The sequence below is a fragment of the Scleropages formosus genome, chromosome 25, assembly GCF_900964775.1.
Source record: "Scleropages formosus chromosome 25, fSclFor1.1, whole genome shotgun sequence".
In the NCBI taxonomy this organism is placed as follows: domain Eukaryota; kingdom Metazoa; phylum Chordata; class Actinopteri; order Osteoglossiformes; family Osteoglossidae; genus Scleropages; species Scleropages formosus.
The window spans coordinates 7,322,755-7,347,672 of record NC_041830.1 but is presented as its reverse complement, the minus strand read 5'-3'; the positions used below and the strand labels follow the sequence as shown (position 1 = coordinate 7,347,672).

The 24,918-nt window shown below is 40.8% G+C and overlaps 1 protein-coding gene across 1 annotated transcript in view; it reads left to right on the top strand.

The window, feature by feature from the left end:
* LOC108928060 (double C2-like domain-containing protein beta) overlaps positions 1-24,918 on the top strand; it is a 75,501-nt gene that overhangs the window by 18,364 nt on the left and 32,219 nt on the right. The window contains exon 2 of the mRNA XM_018741829.2: positions 10,109-10,188. Within this exon, the coding sequence (XP_018597345.1) occupies positions 10,109-10,188 (80 nt within the window). The remainder of the gene's footprint in view (positions 1-10,108; positions 10,189-24,918) is intronic.

Genomic DNA, 24,918 nt, shown 5'->3' with positions numbered 1-24,918 from the left:
CCAAAATGTGCTGCTGGTCCTAATATGGCTGAACCACAAGAGCTCTGACAGATTAATCCTCCTGCAGAGGTGGGTCACTGCCTCTTTGTCCTTCTTCATCTTGTCCACCTCCATTCAAGAATGCAAGGTTGTTGGGCCCTATTCCATTTGACCAGCTTATCTGTGAGGAGCCAGATGTCCCTTCAGAGCCAGAAAGTGAACATCTCTACAACAGCCGCAGTCCAACATCTACAGCGAGTCACGTAATCGGTTTGCTGCATTCTTTCAGATGTTAGAGTAGTGAGAACTGCTAATGGCATGCACATATTCTTCTAGTTATGACATATGCGACTTATGATCGCCATCCTAGTAACATTTTTATATTATGTCTGAGTCCTAGTGTTTGGTAAAGTCTAATGACACACACACACCATCTGCTGTACAATAACATTGCCTGGGTACACTGCAGCAAGACACTATATCTGTCATTTTTTTGGTCTCAGTCAGTGTTTGGGTGACTGCATTTTTGGTCTTTTTTAACATGAGCTATCTATAACTATAGAAAAAAATATAACAAAGCCCATTATACAACGGAGCATTCACCCACGTTCATTGTTTACATATCCTTTGAGTTCATATAAGGGGATTGTGGACTTACAATAAAGTCAACTTATGACAACGTCCTCTGAACAGAATCGTTCCGTAAGCAGAAAACGACCTGTAATGCATCCAAACTATACAAGGGAATTAACAGAAGCATATGGAAGGGTGCTACTGAATCTGAAGGAACTGCTTTTCATAGTTTCATGTACTGACTGCAGGGGATTATGGGTCCTCTGCTCCCTTAGCCAGCTTTGGCTCGCAGCCCTGCAAATTGTCATGGTGCTCCAGGTGTTTTGTAGCTGTGCTCTGTGATTTGTGTTCGAACAGCAAAAAACTACCACAAGTACACCTATCCCCACCCTACTGAGCACAGTAACAGGAGGGAACGTACCACACTGTGGTGTTCAGATTCAGTGATCTTCTGAGAAGGAGCCACAGTGAATATCATGTTTTCACTCAGTTTTCTTTAGGTCTCTTGATTTTTCACTGTTTTAAAGCATTGATATTCATAAAGGAATCTGAATGCTGTTCAAGTTAGATACAAGGGTTCCTCTCTCAGGGTGTGGTTAGAAGTCAAATTCCTTATTAGTCTCTTTCCCATGCTTTTGCCTGTCTCATGGAGGTGATAGTACCATGCTTACTCGAGATGACAAATGACACGAATAGATATCTTAGCATACTCTGTAGTTATGACATGTTGCAGCCAGTCCCATTGGTGTCTGCATAGCCTCTTCAGTATTGACCCATTTCATGAAATGCCCCATTATTCTTCATTGTGTGCAATCTGGTTTTCAACCAGATGCACATTGATGGGATATTTCTCTTTTCTCCAACCCGGTAATTTCACACGCCTCGACTGTTTTCTGATCACGCGCTGGGGATCTTCCAGACAACAGATGAGAAGGAGGGTTGAGACGGCTCGATAGTGGAGTTTTATTTGCTTGTGACCTTCTGCACAGGTTGTGGCAGGCCAGCACTTGCCATAGAAATCTTGTTAGGTTAAACCATCAGATATTTCTTTATCCGATCATCAAAAAACACACTTTCTCATGGAACTTGTTTATCTGCTCCAAGGCAGCTGCCTCTTTAGTGCAATGCTGAAAAGGATGAAATGCCAAATGATCCCAAAATGTGGCACAGAATTGTCTGAATGGTTGGATTGAAAGGGGACTGTTCAGATCCTGGACTCTGTGACATAACTTTGTGTTCCATTGTCCTGGAAGAACGTGGCAAGTCAATGTCAGTCCACACCCCAAACAAAAAGGTTGGTGCTTTCTGCCGTTTGAACCAGTGAGGTCAGTAAATTATAAAGTTTTTCCCTCAGGCAAATTGTGGGGTTAACTAGTTAGCTTTGGGGAACACACTGCAATTTTATTGTTACATGTTATTGTGTATTGATGTGCCCCAGTGTTAAAGTTGCATGGTTTCTTTGCATATCCTGGCATCTACAGTTTAATAGCTGGTCAGGTCTTCAATATATCTTTTATTACTTTTTTCTATTAACATGACCTATCTTATATTCCATAATGTCCATAATGGGGCAATTGCATAATGTCCTGGTCAATTATTTACAGTTTGACAAAAATTGAACTGAATAATGCCTTGTTCCTCATACCTCATCAGGATTCCAGATATGGTTAAGATGCCTGGTGACATGGTGCAAAAAAACATTCCTGCCCCAGCATATGCCAGTGTATTGCCAATGAGGCAATAAAGGAGCATCTCACCAACTGTGCCTATAATTGCAGCGAGCTAGGGAGCCATCCTGGGCCGGACCTGGCTGCTGCTGTCTGGATGCAGTGATCCCCAAAGCCGGTTATGTGAAAGCCCTTGAAAAAAGACTGAGTCATGAAACAAGTCCAGCTGCCAAGGACAGGAGGCTTGACAGAGGAGTGCAATAGCTTGTTTTTGACTGACTTCAGTCCTGCTAGCACCTCAATTTTGCTTTGATTCCCTAGAATTTGCCCTCTCTTTCTCCTTCTCCATCTCTCTATGAAAAATGGTTTTTGTTGGCAGTAGTGGAACTAAATTACTTTTTCTTTTAATCAGCAAAGGTATTTTTTCTGAGTGTGTGGGTGCCAGTAGTCGGGAGCATGGGCTTCTTTCTGCTGATACGGGAAAGAATCAAAAGAGGGAGAAAGGGACAGACTCGGTTAGCTGACAGGTTATGTGGTAGGACAAATATGTATTGGGTGAAGATTAAGATAGAGATTGAAGATAAGGCCTTGATAACATTGTTCTGGTTATTTTTGTGATCTGCCTTTTATAGATTGCTGTGCCAGCTGAGAGATGAATTAGGAGCAGGATAATGAAAGTACCTTTTAAGAAGTTACGTTTTTCTTCTTATACTGTACGGGTTTACTGCCCTTGGAGATGAGACAAGGGAGTGATGAAAGAGTAAGTGGTTAGATGAGATGGATAAGTCTGCAATCTGCTATCTGTCAGAGAGCAGTTTGATATTGCTGGTTGCCTTTGCCTTTGTTCGGCTTTCTTGCAGACCTCGGGAATCTGCTTGATATTGCAGTACAAGACGTAGATGTTTTGTCTACATTTTGTAGTATACTCATTTTTTTTCTTCAGGTTAATGAGTTGCTGAAAAGTGGAGAAAATGAGGTTGAAATCTGGACGTTTATCTGCAGAAAGGTGATTTTAAAATTGGTCTGGGACTCTGAATATTTCCCACTACAGATTCAGCTTCTGTGATTTTGGCATGAAATGTTTAGTCTATGTTTGATTTCAGCTCACCTGTTGCTGTTCCATGCCCCCTCATACGGTCTTCAGCCCAGCTCGTGTTTCCAGCCCTTAGATGGGGGGGGGGTTTTCACAGCAGCAGGCGAGTTGTTCCCATCACGTTTAAGAAGACTGGCCCCCCGTGGGACCTCCTTCAAATGTCGATCTGCTCCATAGCTTATGTCTGCCCTCCCCTCAGCATCCTTCTGTTAATTCATCATAATTTGGCTCTATGTAGTTTGCCTTGCAGTGATTTTCAGTGCGATTTCATCAAGTCAGTTGTTATCCATACGTTTCTTTTTCCCTAGAGAAGCTGCATTTTATGCCACAGAAAATTATTTGGAAATAAATTTCCTTTTATTGCCCGGTAACAACTGCCGTGTCATGAGTTGTTTTGCTCCTTTACCAATATGTGTCCTGGTTTTTATTATTTAGCATCTCATTTACTGTATCACATTTTTTATGCCTTGTTTTCTGCAAAGTGTACAGCTTTTCTCTATTATGTAACTGTGTTATTTATTGCACAGTTTCCTCTTTATTTACAACCGTCTGTGCTTGTATGTTTCCCTGGGTTGTGAGACGGTACAGAGTTTTATTTTTGACATCACATTTGTTGGAATTAATAAAACTACTCAGTGGAAAAATAATGAGAAATAGCCATTGCCAAAGGTATGAACCATTGTTGTTCATGTATTGTTGTTGCTGATGACTGTTGCAGAGTTTCTAATTACTAAGCCTTGTTTGGGAATTTGTTTAAATGTATCACATAATTGCGTTAAACTGAATGGCATAGTTGACAATGTGCTATCATTTGTCAGTCATGTTATAAAAATCTGTGGTCACAGCTCATATCTGGAGGTTAGCTATTTAAGTCGTTTTCTAAATACAGCTGAAATTACTATTTTTACAGCCCTTAGAATCACATTTAAAGCTCTGCAAATAAACTTACATTTTTTTTCATTTTTTGAGTAATCCTCTTATCATAAGTAGTGCACTGTTAACACTTGTTACTGAACACATTTCTTTCTTTCACCTTCATTTGGTTTTTTCTTGGAGTCATATTTTGAGTACTTATTCTGTGTTATGTGGATGATGTTGATTAGTTGATTAGTTGTTTTACACTTATTCTGTAATGATGCCTTTAAGACCGTATCATTCCTTAATCTAAAATAATTTCTAATTTACTTACAGCACAAGTCATACATCTGAACTGCAAAATGAAAAACAGACTCTATCTTTTCGAAGACTAGCTTCAACGTGCTGGCCTTGCACTCTGGGTTACGAGCAATGCAATGACATTTTTACACAAAGGAGTGCGCTCTGTGGAACAGAGATTTAATGGTGCCACCTGAGCCATTTGGGCTGGAGCTCAAGTTCCCATTTCAGTGCTTTCCAGTGTCGCCCTTTTTCCCCAGGGAAGGAACTCCATGGTTGAGATCTTAATGAGGCCGATGAGATGTTTCTGGGGTGGGGTGTCACACGGTCAGAAGGTCACAGTACCCATGTCTCATAAAAGCCCAGTTAAGGGAATGTCCCCTCCTCTGACTTACAGAGCCATATGCCAGCTTTTAGCCTCCAACTTGTAAGATCAAAACCAATGGATGACCCTAACTCTTCCATCTGTGTTGTTCCTTTGCTCTCAATGTCCACCCACACCGACATGCATGTTCTGCAGTCTTGGGTTCAATCCCTCCAATGCTGCCAGAGCTGCCACATTTGAGAGGACTTGGCAGAAATTCTTACCATTGTCTAGATTTTTAAGCTTTTCTTTCCCCCATGTGAAGCTTTCTATCAGCTGTTTTCTCTGCAGTACTATCCACATCTCACTGAACTTCTTTAACGCCCTCTGTCAATCTGATCACTTTCTTTCCACACTGCAGGTCTGCCAAACTTTACCACAAAGCAGTGTTAAATATGTCTATAGATATTCAGCACATATGGACCATGGCCTGAGCTATAAGGTTGGCAGAATATGCTTAGGAAAATCACCTTGCAAATTGATTCCTCACAACCTGTTCTTTTACAATGAAAGGAGTATGTATAGGCTTTGTTGGCTTTAATATTGCAAGGTTTACTTTAAAAATCCCATAGAGCCACTGATGACAATGCATGTAAGTCACTACAGTCACCAATTTTAACTGATTCTTCCTATCTTATTTTTGGTAAAAGTATAATCATTTACAGTTAAATAAGGATTTATTGAAAGCAGTGTATTCAGACACAGGATGTGAAGCACAATACAATTTAATTTGGCCATAATGCATGGTGGTCCATAAAGCCTTTATCAGTCCTTGATGATATTGGCATAAGTATTTTTCCCAGTTCAACCATGATGTTGTATATATTGTCTTTAGTCATTTTGTACATATATGCTTTCTTTCCTGAAGTTTTGAAGATGTCAAAATATAATGTCTCAGCAATTTTTTGTTGTTTATTGTGCAAAGCTTAGGAAGACCTAAGCCAGCTCATGTTGGAGAGCAATGATAGCTCTATTTACATTGTCTGGAAGCATGAGTCCACCCCCACAAAGAATACTAGAGATATTAATTTAATTTAATTGATACATATCTAGAGATATCAGTGCCATGCCCAGGAAATCCCTTGGGCCGTGGCTTAGTAAGTGTTAGGGTGTTAAACTATGTGAGAAGATGTAATATTAGTGTTTCAGATATATCTTCTGAGCCATGCTAGCAGAGTTACTATCATATACAGTATAGTCTGATACAGAATGGCTGATACAAAATAATGAGTCTGACTTAAACAGACTTGTGAACATGCAGAAAGAAAAATCTGAACAGAGGCTGTTTTAGTTTGATTTCAGCATTTATTCTGTTGTCATAAAGAGAGTAAACTGTTTATTGATACTAATTCAGTTAAATTTCACAGAAGCAGAAATAAAATATAATGAAATAGTTGTTTAAATTGACAGTTCACATTATTTTCAGGGTAAGGGAAGGTATAGAAGTGATTTACCATTGCCTTTCTCACGCATGTGGAAATCTACGTGAACATGGGAAGAGCATACAAACTCCACCCAGACAGCTAAATTGGAAAACAGATTCTAAACCACAGCCGTGAGGTATGAGGCACCAGTGTTACCTGCTGTGCCAGGTGCCAATTAAGAATAGTGAAAGAGTTAGCATGTTGTACCTGTGTTCAAATGGGTTTTCTCCAGTTTACACTGCACAAGGCAATGGCAATGGGCAGCTGGTAACATAGTGGTTAGGGCTTCTGCAGTTCAAATTCCCTGCTCCAGCTGTAGTACCCTTGAGCAAGGTACTTACCTTAAATTACTCTCATAAAAATTACTCAGCAGTATAAATGGGTGAATACTGGTAAATACATTTTAGGTTGCTTTGGAGAAATCCATCAGCTGAATTACTGATGCATGTGAACCACCTGCATTACTCTTCCAGTTTAAAGCCCTGTTTAAAAACAAGAATTATACTTTTGGAGTTTCAAAGCAGAACCTTTTATCTAAAGCATTTCCAGCTTTACATTTAAAAACTGTGTAAGATCAGATCATTTTAACATTTGCTTATATTAGCAAGCCTTATGATGTTTGTCAGGATTAGATTCTTGCCTGTCCTGCTATGTGTGTTTTACAGCTGCAAACCTAGTATATCTGTTCTGCTAGGTCTAATTTTAAGCCCAGCCCTTGTGTCTGTGTGTTTTTTTTTTTTACCTTTGTCAGCGTAAGAGGGGTCTGGACGATCCTCCTAAAACAGTGCTGAGGATACCTGATTAAGGCTCTTGAGTAGCTGTGTGGACAGCGCTATAGGGTTTTGGGCTTTATTCCTCCTCTCAAGATGAGAGAACCAGTAGCAGGAGAATTGATTTCTTCTGCTGATGATACCATTAACCCCTGAGGCACTAGCAGGACTGTAGGTCAGCCATTATCTTGCAAGTGTCCTCACAATTGCAGTTAATTCCTAACACGGGCTTTTTCTTTTAACAGAGCCCTCTCTGGTTTGACATTTCAGGTTCTTCCCACATTCTGTTATTAATTTCTCGAGGCCTACTGTCCTAATCATCCTTTCAGCTGGAAATAAGTCCCATAACTTCAGAGGGATTACAGTAGTGATAATATTAGTGAGTCTTCAACCCTGTGTTTTATTTGGTGCTGGAACTTTCATAGATTTTGAAGTGAATTGTTGGTGCCATTTTTATTTTAAATTTTATGTGTTTGCTTAAACCATATCATTGGAGATGATCCAGAGAGTATAGCCACTTCATTGTCTAATAAATATTGGCTTCCTGGCCTGTGGAATATTTCTGCTCCACGGTCTCCTGACTCAGTTGTGCAGAAACGTAAGAAATCACCCAGAATAGCAGTATCACAAGGCAGCAAATTATTATTACCAGTGTTCAGTGTTCTTTTAATTAAGCATTACACAAAAAAGTCCTGTCACTCCACTCTACAGCCAAGAAAAATATATTTAATATTTCTTGCATTAAATGGAGAAGTGGAAGGGAAGACCAGGAGTGAAGATAATAGAGGAGATGTTCACTAAATCAAACATGTAAATAGGTGTACTCTTGGGTAAAGATAGTCTTGATTAGAAACCTTGAATTTCATTCGCATACCAGTATTTACAGCCCTTAGATACACTAAACAGAAAAATGGATAGAGCTGCTATGTATAAAAAATAGTCAGGTGTAAGAACCTGATTATCAAAGAAAAGTGTATGTTTTCTGTTGCAGTATTTCTGTTCCTCCATGTACTGATTTCTTGTGTTAAATTTTCCGCAAATATATTAATTTCTAGCTAAATGTTTAATCTAGTTTTATTAGTTTTGTAACTTTTTTTTTTTGGAAATGCAGCAAGAAAATCCCAGTAGGAAGCTTTGAGTTGTGGGCAAACAGTAACATCATGCATACTTGAGAAAGATGAATGTGTATTGTACCAAGAGATGTCAGCTACTAACTGCTAGGACTGTTAACACCAACACATTAACATTGCCAAAAAGGGACCTGCAAGTTCAGTGGTCTTTCAGAAACAAAGAATTGAAGATGAGACAGAGTGGTTTGGTATTTCCCAAGAGAAGGTAACAACTACAACAATGACAACAGCAGCAGCAGCAGCAACATCTAGGACAACTTGTAGCATAGTGGTTTTAGCGCTGCTGTCTTTGAACCCAAAGGTCACAGTTTTGAATTCCACCCTCACCTGTAGTACCCTTGAGCAAGGTATTAACCCTCAGCTCTGAATCATATATAATGGTTTTGATTATCCACCCAGTTTCAGCTCTCTTTGTGACTTTCATCATAAGAAAAAACCAGAATTGTGTTCCTTTTCAGATGATAAAAATAACGCCTCAACATTGATTAAAGGATTTGATTCAATGTAAATAATCCAGAGGACTCAAAAAAGTTTTGTCAAGCAGTTTGCTGCAAAGCTTTGCTGATCCCCTTCCACGGCATCTTATAAATATGTGAAAGATTGTTGTCACAACTTAATATGCAGCCTTAGTGATTGAAGATACACACACAATGTCTGCAACCGCATGTCCTGAGCGGGGCCATGGCGAACCGGAGCCTAACCTGGCAACACAGGGCGCAAGGCTGGAGGGGGAGGGGACACACCCAGGATGGGACGCCAGTCTGTCGCAAGGCATCCTAAGCAGGACTTGAACTCCAGACCCACCAAAGAGCAGGCACAGGCCAAACCCGCTGCACCACCATGCGCCCCTAATTGAAAGCAGACCTGGTTTAATCCACGCTGTGTTCTCACAATTCCTTTGTATCATCAGGTTCTCATTGCCGCTCCCCTGGGAAACAGCCAACACACTAGAATCCATAATTAATGATCACATCGTTTCTGTTGGAACTGCAAGGAAGATGAAAGTGTCAGGGTTGTGGACGCATGTATATATTCATCTGGCGTTTTTATCCAAAACAACAAAGTGTTAGTCTAGTTACAGTTATTTACACAGTTGGGTTATTTTTTACTCTATTGATTCAGGGTAGTACTTTGCTCAAGGGTGCTGAAGTAAGAAGTGGGATTTGAACTTGGGTCCACTGAGTGCAAAGTGGAAGCTTTAACAGCTGTGCCAACTGCCACCCCTCATACATAAGCTAGACTGTGTTGTACACTAAGACACTGTTTCAAAGGGAACGGGCCCTGTTCCATTTCTACAGAGACGGCTGTATAGCTCCTTTCTCTTTATCAATCAGGCTGACGGCAAGTTTTCATTTACTACTGTAAGGAAATTCCTTATTAAGATTGTGTTATGTCTTTTTGAATGTAAATTACTGGGCCAAATGCATAAGGTATGAATCTAATGATTTCAGATGGTAATCATGATGGACAGCAGGTAGTGTAGCATTAGGGCCGCTGCTTTCCAAGCTGAAGGCCCCAGGTTAGAATCCCACCCCTGCTGTAGTGCCTTTGATTACCCTGAACTGATACAATAAGAATACTCTGCTGAATAAAACAATAAATCTTGTAAAGCAGCTTGTCTAACATTATAAGTCATGTCAGACAAAGGTGTCAGCTAAATAAAAGTTAATAATAATAATTTCCAAACTTGTGTTTTTTATTACAGTTTTACATGGAAGTCTGGCTGAAGTGATAGTGAATAATAGTGAGGAAATAAATAGTTGTTCTGAATCTCTTTCTATCTTTAATCAGTTTAGCGAGGAGACTTTTTTGTGGTGCAGATAGCAAGTCTGATTTATTATGGAGTATTTTTCACAAATTGACTATTGCCACCTAAAAGCAGTTTGTCCATGCCTGTTGCTTTTAAGAAATGTCTGTTGTCAGTCTGATTCCTGAGGTCTTTCCCTCTCACAGCTACGCTGGGGACCCTGGATTTCAGTCTGCTGTACGACCAGGAGAACAACGCCCTGCACTGCACCATCAACAAAGCCAAGGTATGAGCTGCAAATGCTTTATAGTAGAGGGAGTGGGGTACATATGTAGTGGTACGAGCAGATAACCATAGGAGCTGATAATCCTTCAAAGAATATCTGTGTAGTGTTAGGAGCAGTTAATGCTTTAGACATACTTAATGAAACCGCCAAGCAGAGTGAATTCTCATTTATGTCAGTTCTTTCAAAACAGACCTTTCAATGGTTCGTACTTGTTTCCACCACATTACTTTAATGCCTTTTTTAAAATGAAAAAAGTTTTTCTTCCTGCTCGTGTTCACCTTGAAAAACTTCAGACCTCAGAGCGATTTCAAACATTTGAAATTACCAATGCATCGTTATAAAAGTAATGTTAGCTGCTTTTCATTCTCAGGTGGCGCAGTATGTTGTACGTCTTCTTGTGTGTATTATAGCCATGTGGAACCAAACACTTGTGATGAATGTGTCCCCCTGTCTCATTAAATAGGCAGTTTAAATGTAGATTGAGCTTCAAAGAGAGATAGAAGTCTCCTAACATAGCAGAACTGTGGTTGGTGTCGCTGCTGCTGCTTCTCAGCTGGGTGGAGATCTGCTGAGATCTCATAGGGAGATGCCCATGTCTTTTCACATGTAGGCAGTGCTCCTACCCTGTCATAACCTTCTGCATGTGCCTAGTTGTTTTTAGTCTCCATTCACCTGAGGATCTCCTTCCTGTCTGTTAAGATAAGATAACCGTAGTGGGCAAGTACATTTGCGCATACAAGGAATTTGGCACAGTGGACACTCCTTCAGACATATTCAGCATACAGAAGAACACAAAAACAGGGGAAACAACATCAAAAGTGGTCAGGCACTATATCTTAACTTTTGGAGTAGACTTGAATAAATAATACGCAATCAGTGCAAACAGTTGCATTTGAATACTCACAGAAATGAGTATATGTAAGTAATATGACTGTAGAAGTGGAAAGAGCTGCAAGATTATACATAAATACCTGTAGCTGTTTAAATTTGTTTGTTTCTAGATGCCGACACTGGCATCTTAATGTCCAAGTTTGGAAATGGATTATTATGTTCACTTCACATATTTTTGGGGAACAAACGGTTTTTGGTCTTTGTTACATCTGCCGTGTTATTTTTTTCCAGTTGGCTACATAGTTTAAAATTTTAAGGAAATCATAAATCCATCATACCAGCATCTCCATAGCTTTGACATGTTTTGATTAGAATTGTTTCTTAAGCTCTGCAAACATTTTTCAAAACCCCCTCCCTCCATTTTCATCAGTCATTTTTTATTGTGTTATGGTTAAAACCAGTAGCCCATAACACCTTGTGGAACACAAAATCTTTCTCCATTTGACATGTGAACGAGGTCTGGCGGCTGCAATGGCACACCTCTACAGCCTGCCAGACCTTATCACCCTGGCTGACCCTACACACGACAGCAGAATATTATCAGAATAGTGTCATATCTGTGAGCCACAGGTGAGCTTCAGGTCACAGTGAGGAGCAGGCAAAACCCATCCTCTCGCGAAGGAGCAGCACTTCAGCAGTCAAAGCCACTCACCACTTGTTCCGGTACTATTTGTGTTTTAGGATCAGTATGCATGATGGGCTATCAAAGCAGGATGTTTTGCTCTCCTTCCTGAAATGAAATAGTTTCTAATACAGAAGCAGATGGTGCATACAAGCAACATAAAAGCGTTCATAATCAAAGTTAACACGTTATAAATGGAGCTGATTGTGGAAATGAAATTCCCTTGATGGTCATGCATTGCCATAAATCATTACCAGCAGATATGCTGCATGTAAAGGCATGCTGCTGAAATTTTCCCAGAGGGCTCTGCTACCCACCACTGGTTAAATCCATTTTTTTGTTTTTTGTTTCTTTATATATTTAGATTCTTTTGTGAGCATTTCAGGCTCAAATTAAATGTGATACTCAGAAATAGGGAGTTTAGTGCAGTGTATTTAGCATTGTAAGGCATCTTGTACAAAAGGTTCCGCTAAATACTAGGTAATAATCATTATACCCCACTTTGGAGAAAAGTGCTAAATAAATAAATGTCTCGTAGTTGGGATGTCAGGAGGCACACAAAATCCAAATTTGGTCCATGCAAATGCAAAGAAATGTCTCGTAGGATAAAGTAGGGGTATTGAATGAAACTCCTCGCAAACTCATGCTCTTGTAACTGGAATGGATGCATCTTGGGATATGACTGTTTTCTTAAGGTATTTTGTAGATGCATTTTTATGTACAAGATCATTTCCTTGATTTGCCTTCAGATTAAACAATTAGAACTTTCTCACCCTACCAAATACAGAATCTGAGATCCAGCACTCACTCCTTCACTTCCCAAGAACACAGTAAAGACATTGTTTTCGGACTAAAACAGGGACAAAATGATCAGATGTAATTTTGTCCAAGCTAATGTCTGAGCGCTCACTACACAGAGATCGGCCTCCCTTTACCTTTTCCCTATGAACTGAATTCCCTCCGACACACAACTTCTGGCACCATCTGCAGCTGTCAGCTTCACTTTGCGTACAGGCCAGCTGCAGAATCCGACACCATGCGTCCCAAGGGCAGTACATGCATGTGCTGGGGGGCCCAGTTCATCTGAGCTGGAACTAGCGAGGTGTTGGTTGCACCCCCTACACATACCACACACACACACATTTTCAGAACCGCTTGTCCCATACGGGGTCACGGGGAACCGGAGCCTACCCGGCAACACAGGGCGTAAGGCCGGAGGGGGAGGGGACACACCCAGGACGGGACGCCAGTCCGTCGCAAGGCACCCCAAGCGGGACTCGAACCCCAGACCCACCGGAGAGTAGGACTGCGGCCCAACCCACTGCGCCACGGCGCCCCCTTACACATACCACATTCCTGTGAATTTCTGTTCCTAGGCATTCCTAGCCACCTCCACAACCTGGAAGTTTGCATTCACTTCTTTCGAAAATTGATTATAACATGGTCATTCAAAATTGTACTCCAGAAGTAGAGAAGGAATAACTCATAGAAAAATCAAGCAAAAGTCTTATGACACAATGATGCTTATTTAAACCTCATCATCGTCTGGTAGTTTGGTCAAATTTGGCAAACTTGATGGGTTTTGTTTCGCCAGTATTGAAGATTGGTGCCAGGCTGAGGCAAGGAAAACATGGTCTGTTTTAGAAGTGCCATCTGGTGCTTGAGTACTTAAGAGTTGTGCATTTTAGCTTGTCTGCCTTTATTATCTTCCCACTGTGCTGGCATATATTTATTTGTATGCTGTGTTAAGTTATTGGGCAGCATGTAGCACTGTGGCTCAAGTTGCCACTTTGCACTCAAAAGACCTGGGTTTGAATCTCAGTGCTCCTGCTTTAATACCCTTATTAAAAGTTTTGAGTCCAGCTCAGGTTGTGTGGGCTTTGCATCGTTCTCTTTCTGTTTGCATCCCCTATACATGCACAAAAGAAGGCACTGGCAGACCACTTTCGTTCTTCCCTTGTCTTGGAAACCACATGAGTGGTTGCTATGAGCTGGCCTTGATGGTGCTTCCATTCCATCCAATGGGTGGTCCAGGAATTGGTTCCAGGAGCTTAGCACTAACAAGTAGAAAAATGTCAGCTAAACAAATATAGCTAAAATGGTGTTATAGATATTTCACAGAATTAAAGACCTGTTGATGTGCTATTATCTAAATGAGGTTTTTCAAACAACAGTTTGCCAAAACTTCCCATGCTTAAAGTCCTGTTGAAATACTTCCGTATCTCCATGTGCAATACTGCCCATTACGTAGCCCTGGTGTTTCATCAGGACTGGTTTATTGAGTATACTACTGTGTGTTACTTCTGCTTTTGTCCATTTAGCTGTTTCTCTCCAAATCCAGTTACCCTGTTCAGTTGCTTACAATGGTTTATCCATTTATTCAGGTGGGTAAATTTTACTGGAGCAGTTTTTAAGGTTGATTAAGGGTACGGCAGTAGAATGTGGAATTTAGACCTGAATTTTTTGAGTCCAAAAGCTCTAACCACTACGCCACCTGCCGCCCTTTTATGTATGTCTAAATGCTAAATAAATTTAAGAAAAAACACAGAGTGATATGCATGTGCATTTTCAGGGCATCGGGGCTCTTTCGCCTGCGCTGAGAAGAGCCTAGAATTTAGACCCATGTCCTGGACTGGAAGACCACTACAACCCCTGTTTGTTCCTGTTTGTCATGACCTCCTTCTCAACTGCTAACTGGGGCAGCAGGCAGTGTAATGATCAGAGTCACCGCCTTCCACTTTATAGGTCCAGGTCTGAGTCCCACTCTGCTGTGGTTCCCTTAAGCAAGTTACTTACCCTGAATAGCTACCCTAAGAATTACTCAGCTGTATAATAAATCACTTTAAGTAGCTTAACATTGTAAACCACTTTGGAGAAAAGAGTCAGATAAATGAATAAACTTAAATGTAGCTGCTCCTCTTCATTAACCCTGATCTATCAGTTCTCCTCGTAAATCCAGATTATAGTTCCCATCCTGCATTGTCTAACATTTCTCTTTTTCTTATGCCAGTTTAGTTTTTTTTTCTTTTTTTGGCATTAACCTCCAGTAGTTACTAGGTATGGGTGGCAGGCAAAACATATGCTCTGAAATAAATTTCCCTTGGAGGACATTGCTGAAAATCGATAGTCAGCATTGGTGTGCATCATTGCCTTTCTGTTTGACACAGTATGTTCATGATTCATCCTGAAATAAACCCCATATCAACTCAAACAACAGCTCTGTTTGAGCAGCACTCTGCCCGCAGCATCACAGCAGTGCTTCGCACCTGGAGGCCTCCACAGTGCATAAATACATCTTCGGCGGGAAGTGCAGTAACAACCAGCACTCAATTACCTTGTTTTCATTAATTGAAGTATTTAGGCAGCAACAGTGAGGCCCCAGTCAAAGCAGACTGTGGGAGCATTGCTGATGGAGGGTTGTTGGTGGAGAGGGAGTGAGGGCCTCCAGGGCAGCCATGGGAGTGGCAGGAATGAATCTGTAGAATAGAGAGAGGGTGGCCAAAGTGATAGGTATCAGCTATTAGAGCAGCGTTTGACTCCTCTGATTTATCCGGTACCTTTCATGAATTGCGACTCTTCTGTGGCATACAGGCTTTGGGGGGGGGGTGAATACCAAGCAGATGGATGCTCCTGCCACTGTCTGTTTCCATGGATGCCACGACACCTGACTTTTTTTTCTCCTTTGTTTCCACAGTAGCCCCTGTTTTGTTATCTGAAACCTCCATCCTTCATACCAAGTGAGATGTGCGCCACGCAATAATGCCGTGTGTCGTTCTCTGCAATAATGCGTCGGAGCTCACGTGATGTACCGCACCACACGCACACCCCTCTCAGTGACAAGCCGCAGAGTGTGACCAGACTTAATTGCTTCAGTGGTGTCCAGCAGCTGCCAAACAACAGTAATTAATGCCACAGATAGAGCACATTCCTCTGATGGTGTTGCCGGCAGGATTAGCAATTCCTGGGCAGAGAGATAACGTGGATTTTGTGAAGTGAATGCCAGGGAATGGCGGTCAGAGGCTGAAGTACAGTTAGATCACAGGCAGTATTGAGTTCTTGTCTCTTTTTGTATTCACCTGTATGGAGGAAGCAGGGCATCTTTCAGAATTTTTCCATATTGTCCAAAAAATGTCTTGAATAGCCTTTTATTAACAAAAGTGAAGGTTTGGGCTTGAGACTGGAGCAGCATGTAGAGATAGTTTTCACAAATGTAGGATGTATTGGAAGTTCTCAGCTGACAACGGGGCTAAAAAGTAACATAATAAAGGTAATTAGATGGCCATTGTGAATCCAGGGTGTCATAAATCACACGTCATAACTCAAGGACTGCCTGTATGGTAAAGCCCACACCATGATTTGAGTCTGAGATGCATTTTACTCACCTTCCAGTGGAGACCTGGAGTTGTGCAAAACCAAAGCATAATGGGCTTCATTCTGCGAAGATGGATGGTTTGAAGGGAGGGAAGTTTGGATGAGACCAACCTACCATGTACCCCCAGGTTGCAACACTGAGAGATTATGCTACTGTTCTAGTCAATTCTAGTTCTCTTGCATTTAGTAAGTTCCCCCTAGTTTAGTACAAAGCATAGTAGGTATGGCAGCTTATTCTTTTTAAAAGGGCAAGGCAAACAGCATCTGCAATAGTGTTTATAATAAAGGTGAAACATTACCTTTATGAGTTACGTCTTGGTTACCTGCATGACACAATTAATTATTTTTTTAGCTTGATATTGAGTCTTCTGATTGGAGCCTGAAGAGATACTTTCCACAATGGCTTTAAACAATAATTTCTGATGGAAGAAATATCCAAAGTTGCTGAAAAATTGTTTCATAAGCTTGTTGGCTCTGTGACATGTTGTACTTGAGCTGTCCTGACTGGGCACAGTCCTCCAGGAAACTGCGGCCTAACACTGTTTTCTGTAACAGTAGACATTTGCGTACACTTCAGTACATTTTCATGTTCAAAAACAATCTGACTTGCCCTTTTTGGAGGCTTCCTATTTATTAGCTTGGAAGTTTGCTTTGTAATGCACATCATGTTTCCTTCTGTCTCTGCTGTGGACAGCTAGGACGGGATATCAATCACGGCAGCTTTTGGTTGAGCTTGCCACAGCTTTCTCCACGATTCATCGCTGCCTTTCAAAGCTAGCCATTGACTGGTGCTGCAGAACGTGGGAGCTCGACATTGACAGAAGAGCTCATTTTGGTAGCTGTGACTGATTTATGGATTGCAGATTATGCCGAATTTACAACTACACATATACACTCTGTCTGAAACCGCTTGTCCCAAGCAGGGGTTGCGGTGAGCCGGAGCCTAACCCGGCAACACAAGGCGTAAGGCTGGAGGGGGAGGGGACACACCCAGGACGAGATGCTAGTCCGCCACAAGGCACCCCAAGCGGGACTCGAACCCCACACCCACTAGAGAGCAGGCACAGGCCAAACCCGCTGCACCACCACACCCCCCCTTTCTATTACACTTGCTTAAGAAAAAATATCAATATCTATATTCAGGACAAGTCTTACAGGCATATGTTGCATCTCCCAAAACTGTATCAGCCATTATGAGTTAAAGATTTCAGACCTCTGTCATAGGAGTGGAAATGTGAATAGAATTAATCAAGAAATGAACTGAAGAAAAAATATTAAAACATCTATATTCAACACCTCTGCTAAGTTCTAAACTGAAGATGAACTGGTTGGAGGAGCAGAAGTGATCTCTATCCCCCGTACCTAACATAACATGTTCCTTGACATACAACATGATGATCTGGATATGGATGTGAAATCAGGGAAAGCTGATCAGAGGAGCTCATCATTGGGCTTGTGTCGACATTTGACAGGCCTTATAGCGCTGATGCTGTCACACACCTGGATTAATGGTAATGCGGTTCATCGTCACCTTTCTGATCCAAACAGATCCCCTTAGAAATAAATCATTGAAAAAGCTCTGCCCTGAGGCTGTCTGCTGTTAATATTTCATTAGGCTGTATTATAGTTTTGCGCTTGTGTGTTGACGACAGCAGGCAGGTAGGGCAGGTTTCTGAATTACGATGTCTTCATTCAGGAAGACCACGTGAATCAAGATGGGGAGAAATACAATAGCGTATTGCCGGTGAATTCCCCAAGGCATGTTTGTAAGCAGGTCTGTGTTATCATTGTTTAATTTACCTTTGTTGCATAGCGTGTGCTGTATTCCACCCGGTCATGTGGTAATAATGCTAATGTTTGTCCTGCTACACGAAACAGTCTTTTTTCAGTAGATGCGGTGACCAAGATACATGGTGAAGAATCTCTGGTATGAAAAGAATGAATGATAAAATATGGCCCTGAAAATGCAGGAAACTGTTTTATTTATTAGCGGAAGTACTGAAATTTGATTCCAAAATCATGCATCATTTACAACAGTTGCCACAGTGTTCCTTTCAGTATCTCTCATGTATGAATTTTTAATTAATCACGTACAGCCATCCTACTGAATTTTATCGCAGGGTTGTACTCATTCAGCAAGAAGCTTAAACGGTTCAGTACCACCCACAGAAAAAATACATTTTAGGACTTTATGTTGAGGTACATTTGCCAAATAATAGCGTAATGTTTTTGAAAAATTTAACGGTAGTACAGGACAGCCAGTAGTGTAGTGATTGGTGCTGTTCCCTTGCAGTCTGAAGGTTTTCAGTTTGATTTCCACTTCTGCTGTAGTACCAAGGTACTTACCCTGAATTGATACAGTAAGAATACCCTGATGTATTAATGGGTAAATCATTGTAATTTTGATGAAGTAACATTGTAAGTCACCTTAGACAAAACTGCATAGTAAGACCAGCTTTTATTTATAAAACTTTAATTGATAGTGTAATATCTGTTCTAACATTTCTTAATCATTATTTTTTTCCTCATGTTATACTGCAATATATACAGAATCATGTTGTTTCATGTGTATTACAGCCATGTAACATGTCACAGCTTTACAATTCTTCATTCAGCAGATGTTTTTGTCCAAAGTCACTTAAAATTTGAACAACACTCTTGAATTGTTGATTGATAAGTCCAAGTAACAGGAAAGGACTATAATGCTATAATCACACATGTTCCAGCTACTGTAATGTTGCAGTATTATAAATGCTCATTAATAATTTGTTAGGAGTTTTCATACTTTTGTTATCAGGAATGCACTGAAGCTGTTATCGATTCAATATGCTAATTTGGAGTAATGTAAATTAAATGTAAAGCCTTTGCATACAATAAATTTAGTTTGCAGGTATCATATATGAAAGATGCCAAGAAAGAAATGTGGCAGTGCTTTGTGGGTGCAATTATGAGATAAACATCTAGACTTTATGTTATTTGCCCAGTGGTCTTAGTAAACATTGCCAGGCTTATATTTGATATCTCAGCTGGTAAGAAAGTGAGGAAAAGAAATCCATGCAAGTCTTGTCTGTAAAAAGATAAATATTTGAATACCATAAAATTCCTCTTGGTTAATATAAACTAAACATGTCCACAGCAGTATCTTTTGCTCTTTTATTACGTCATATACCATACGTTTGAATCAGTTCTTCCACATAATAGTAAGCCTTATTGTACCCGTCATCTCAACTGTTAGAGAGAATTTTTCACGCTATAAGACCACAGCCTTGAAAAACATGAATCTTTTCATACCGTACCAAAGCATGAAACAGCTGCCAGTAGGAAACTGGTGAAAATTTGCAGAAAATCGTACCGCTTGGCTTAGAATCACTTCATGCAACCTGAACTTCATCTGAAGGTGGTTCTGAGACATTTTCATGTGAGGGGTGAGTAGCGAAAGAAAAAGTGGCGTTCGTTTCCCCCTGTGTGATATTAAACTGACAGCAGGACAGGTATCATCAGTGTCATAGGAGAGTCTTTTTAGGGTTGACAGAGAGAAGAGGGGCTGGCGACTAATGAAGCCTGGCCCGAAATAGCGGCGCTAATAGCCAGCTGCGTCATAATGAACAGGCCTGAAGTAAACCAGCCCATTAACAGATAATGCCACCACAATTAGTTCACAGATCTTCCCAGGATCCTCGCCCCAGTTATTTAATTAAGCGTCAGAGGGAAAATAGCACAGACTGCTAAAATTAGTCCTTTTGGATTTTTCAAAATACAGCACAAATAGATTCATACCCACACATTGGATATGCATCTTTCACCAGCAGCAGGATGAGGGAAGCTGGAAATGACCCTCCAACCAAGCCAAGCCTTTGAGAGCACTGAATGCAGCTTTTATGGCTTCTCTGGCACTGCTCTGGGCATTGGTGTCACTCGGTTGGATTTCAAGTAAACAAACAGCACCGCCGTCCTCTGTCTATCAAGTATCAGCCCTTGGCTGTGCGGTTTAGTGGCACGATCAGATGGACTTTGGTAGTCAGCATAGATTCTTAATGCTTTGGAAGTGAATACTAGAATGAAGTGGAGGGATTTGGTGCAGGATTTGTTCCCTATTCCCCTCTCAGTCTGTGAGCGTTTGCCTGTTCTCTCCATGTTTTCACGGCTTTCCTCTAGGTGCTCTGGTTTCCTCCCACTGTCCAAAGACAAGTGTTTCAAGTGAATTTGTGTCTGTAAATGGCCCATTATGTGTTTAAACATGGGAGGAAGTACAATAATAGCTCTGTGGCTAATTCCAGAACACCAAACCTTTGTGGCCACTTCCTCTTTTAATGTATCTGTTGCATGATTACTGTCTGTCTGTTGCTGACATTTTAATAAATGTGGAGGTTTTCCTGTAAATTCAGAAACAAGAACACTAAATTCATGAATTGTCGATGCAGAGTTAGATGTCCTTCAGAGGATCACAAGAACTGTGGAGGTCTTCACAGTCAAGGGTCACTGCATCTCCAAACACCTCAAAGAGCATATTACAGTAATTCTTACAGATTGTTTTCATTTCTTTGTTGACCTGTGATATATCTTCATAGGCCTGGTTGTTTAGTTCTGTACCAACTGTTCACTGAATGCGATGCTATGAAACGCAACAGAATGTTATTTAAAAGATACCAAACGAAATTGCAGATTGCTGGTTTCACAAAAAAATCTTTAACAAGTGTAATGTGACAAATTAATTTCTAATTTATATCCTCCGTTTTCTTGTCTGATCTGGTTTTGTAGTAATATATAAAACATCCTATAAATTTAAGCAGTGTTGATGCTGCATGAGCGTTGTACTCTGTTTCGTGGTCTTGCTTGGCAGCACTCTTCCACTATACGGAGCATGTGCTTCTCTGTCTGTGTGAAAGGGCATGTCGTGGGCCGTCGTGTGAGGCCAGAGGAGGCTGGGAAGTGAATCACTGTTTTTCGTCTTTTCCCTCCATCCATTCTTGTCACCCTGTGGCTCAGTCTGCAGCTCCACATCCAATGATTTTTTTCTGTTTGTTTTTCCTTCTTGCCGCCTACTGGCCCCGCTGTCTTGCATGCACTGCCTATCACTGAATGGTTCCGTTCAATTATGGTGGAGAGCAGCTCCCCATCCCCAGGTATAAGAAGGTAAGGTGCCCTGCCCAACTTGCTCCCTGCCCCTAGTGAAAAAGCCCTGCAGCATTCCCCTCTGTAGATCCCATCTTTGTCTACTGCTTCTTCTGAAAATAACATTAAGGCAACACACCCAGCACTTTAAATGAAATCCAAAAACTGTTATATTATCTTTCAGGTTTTACAAAGTAGATACTTGTAATAGCCAAAGAAAATTGTGTTTTCATCACTGGAGACTGCAGGCATAAAATTTAACTTCAGTCATTTCAACCTTTGCTGTATTTTTCCACATATAAACATATAAAGCATTTAGGATAACATTTGAAAACATCTCTATTAAAGCCTTGCTTTGTAAAACCTGCTACGAATTTTATAATTCCATTCTGCTCTTCATCCTTCCCTTCTTTACTCTGTGTTTGGTATTTATTGTATTTATAGTAATATGTGTTTGAACACAATTTCTTCCTGTAATGATTCATGTGCCTTTTGTGTTTGCAATATCTGAAAATTACAGTTTTTATCCTTGCATAGATATCTACTACTAATAATAATTATTTTGTTGTATTATGAATTTTTTTTTTTTAAAGAAAAAATACACACACACACATTGACTGAAACCACTTGTCCCAAGTGGGATCGCGGCGAATCGGAGCCTAACCTGGCAACACAGGGAATAAGGCTGGAGGGGGAGAGGACACACCCAGGACGGGACGCCAGTCCATCACAAGGCACTCCAAGTGGGACTCGAAACCCAGACCCGCCAGAGAGCAGGACCCGGTCAAACCTGCTGCGCCGCTGCACTACTGCGCCCCCACTAGAAAAATACCATAAATATATAATGTCTGCAATTAAATGAAGAGTTGTCACTAAATACAATGCTAAGGAAGAAAGGGAGGGAGAGAGAGAGGGAAAGAAGGAAGGAATATTACATTATGTTTTAAAAGTTATCCACCCATATTTAAAACTGAAATTTAATTTTGTTTCTCAGCCCTTCTCACTTTTTAACAATGCAGACATTATCATTCATTGTATTTAGTGTTCAGTTTACTCTTACAAATTGGAATCGTCCATAGTTTAAAGTAATAGTGCATAGGTGGTTGGTAAAATGCACTTATATCGGAAACTAGCTATTACGGTTTTGTCAGTGAGAACATTCTTTGGTAATAATCTTGGTCTTTGAGCCATAAAAAATCTAACAATGCTATACTTACATTCTGTCTTGAACTAAAAAAATTAATATGCCTTTTTGTTACATCTAAATTATATGTGTGTATATGAAAGGGTACGAAAGCACTACAGAAATGTTCATAGCCTATTCATTTGTTACTCAGGAATGTATTATATTCCATTCCATCCACTGGTGTTACCACCACAGCTCTTCCCACCTCATTGATAAGTGGGGTGAGCAGCAGTCTGGTGGGATTAACTTCCTCCTCTTTATGCCCTCCTTTTCACCTCCATCTGCTGGAAAGGGTAGGAGGAGATCCTCACGTCAGATCATCCCCTGTCCACTATTAGTAATGGATGTTTCACTCCCACACAGTGACCTTTCTGACATTCTGCCAGAACGGGAGTTTCATAATTTATTTTAGAGAAGAAGGAATGTGCTGTGCCTCCTACTGGACCCAACACAATTGACACAAGCTAGAGGACCCAAACTTACAGGTATGCAGTGTACTTGACTGCCTTTCATGGCAGATCTCAAACAGTGCATCTAAAAGGCTGACATTTATGTGAAGACCAAGTACCCTTACCAAGAAAGTCTACTACATTCTCAGATAAAATCTAGAAAGATATTCAGTTCAGCATGTAATTTACGTTTTACCCTCCACAACCATTTCATTTCTTAAATTTTCAGTTGTTTATAGGTCAAATAAGTCATTTGTTTTACGACTCCATTCTTGTTGACTCGTAACACATTGAAACATTAACTTTGTTGTACTGATGTTTGCTTATTTACAACAAGATTTAAACTAGCTGTTTGCTCCTTTCATGTTTTCATCAACCTTTGTTTGCTGCCAAGAAAGAGGGGCCATTACATAGATCCAGAGAATTTGCCTCATTTTTCCACATTCATTACTACCCAGATAAAATGAGTGGCAGGAGGAAGGATGGGCCACACAGACAGGATTCTTTGAGTAAATAGACTCCTGGGCATGAATGAGTAGGTGTGTGATGCTGGCATGTAGATACGTTCAGATATGTAGCCCATCTGCCTCTCACATTGGCCATCTCCCCTTCCTCCGTAATTATGATCAAGCGCCTATTCACAAGCAACCTGGCAACTGGATGAGCATTAAAGCTTTCAGTGTCTCCGTGGCCTTCCAGCTTGGCCCACTCCAGAATTAGTCATTATTTGAAGAGGTCAGAGGCTGCTTTTCTGGTAGCATCAGCCTTGCTTTTCTCAATCTAACTAGAGATGCTCTGCTTCCTCATTTTGCAAAGACAAAACAGATCATTCATTAGGGTATTTTATGTGTTGAAATTAGTCCCCAGTGATGAAATAATGTGCCACTGTGGAAATATCAGGGAACTAGTATATGTCATCTAGAGATACCTGCCAGGAGATATTATTTTCTAATTACTGAAGTGAATTGCAGTCATTTCAACTGATTCCAAGAAGAGAGACCATTTTTATTTCCTATTTATTATAATATTTTTCCTCTCTTTTCAGTAGTCCTGGTATTAAATAAATGAACCACTATCTGCTTAAATTTGTCAAACCGTGTTTAGTGGGAACCGCATTTGGGTGAGGAGAGAATGACAGAATGTGAATTGAATAGATAGCATATTTTGTGTGCCAATTACAAGACAGAAAAAGGCATGCCCACAAACGCTGCAGTGACTCAAATCAAATAAAAAAAATCTGCATTCTAATCTTCTCATCTCAGTACAATTAAGCAGCGCAGTGAAAGTCCCTTCCGAGACTCATGCATCACACTGATGCTGAGACCTTTCGTTTGCCTCAGTGAACACTGTAAATCAGAGCCAGGGTGTGATTGTCCAGAAAGAATACACAGATCATAACATAAAGCAGTTGCCTTTCTGAAGGAGAATTATATTCCAGTACAGATCTCAAAATCCATGCATATTTCGGATAACATGGACAAGTCTGTGTAGGACACTATGAAAGGGATTGTCCATGTGGAATAGTTAAACGATCGAGACGATATTGTTTGTTTTCAAGTAGACAGTGGATCAAGCTGGGTTTTGATTGAAAAGGATCTCCGAGCAGAATCGCCATTTTGGAGTACTTGGAGGAGGGGAGAACTGTGTTCCCTTAGGTCGAAGCAAATCTTTATTCATTACAGCCATTGTGGAGCAATTTTCTTACTTGCGTATTATCAAAGGGATTAGAAGCGAGTCCTTCCAAGGCTTCAGTCATTGGACCACGCTTTTTCTGCCACCAGCTGTACCGTAGAGGAGTGGAAAATTGATAATTATGTCTGCTGTTCATCCAGAGACTCGCTGCACTTTGCGGAAGCACCAAGAGTACTCATCCCACACGCAGCCGAGCAAATGGGCTCACAGTCCGAATTCGGGCACATGCACATAAGAGCGCCGTGTGTTTATGACACAAGAAATGAGCAGCGGCACAGTGCAGAGCCAGCAGTGAGTGGGGCAACAAGGCAAAGATCCGGCAATGAAAATAATTACTAGTTTGTCTGAGATTCAACACATCCCCAGGCTCCACTCATACCACCATCTTATTACCAATACTCCTATCT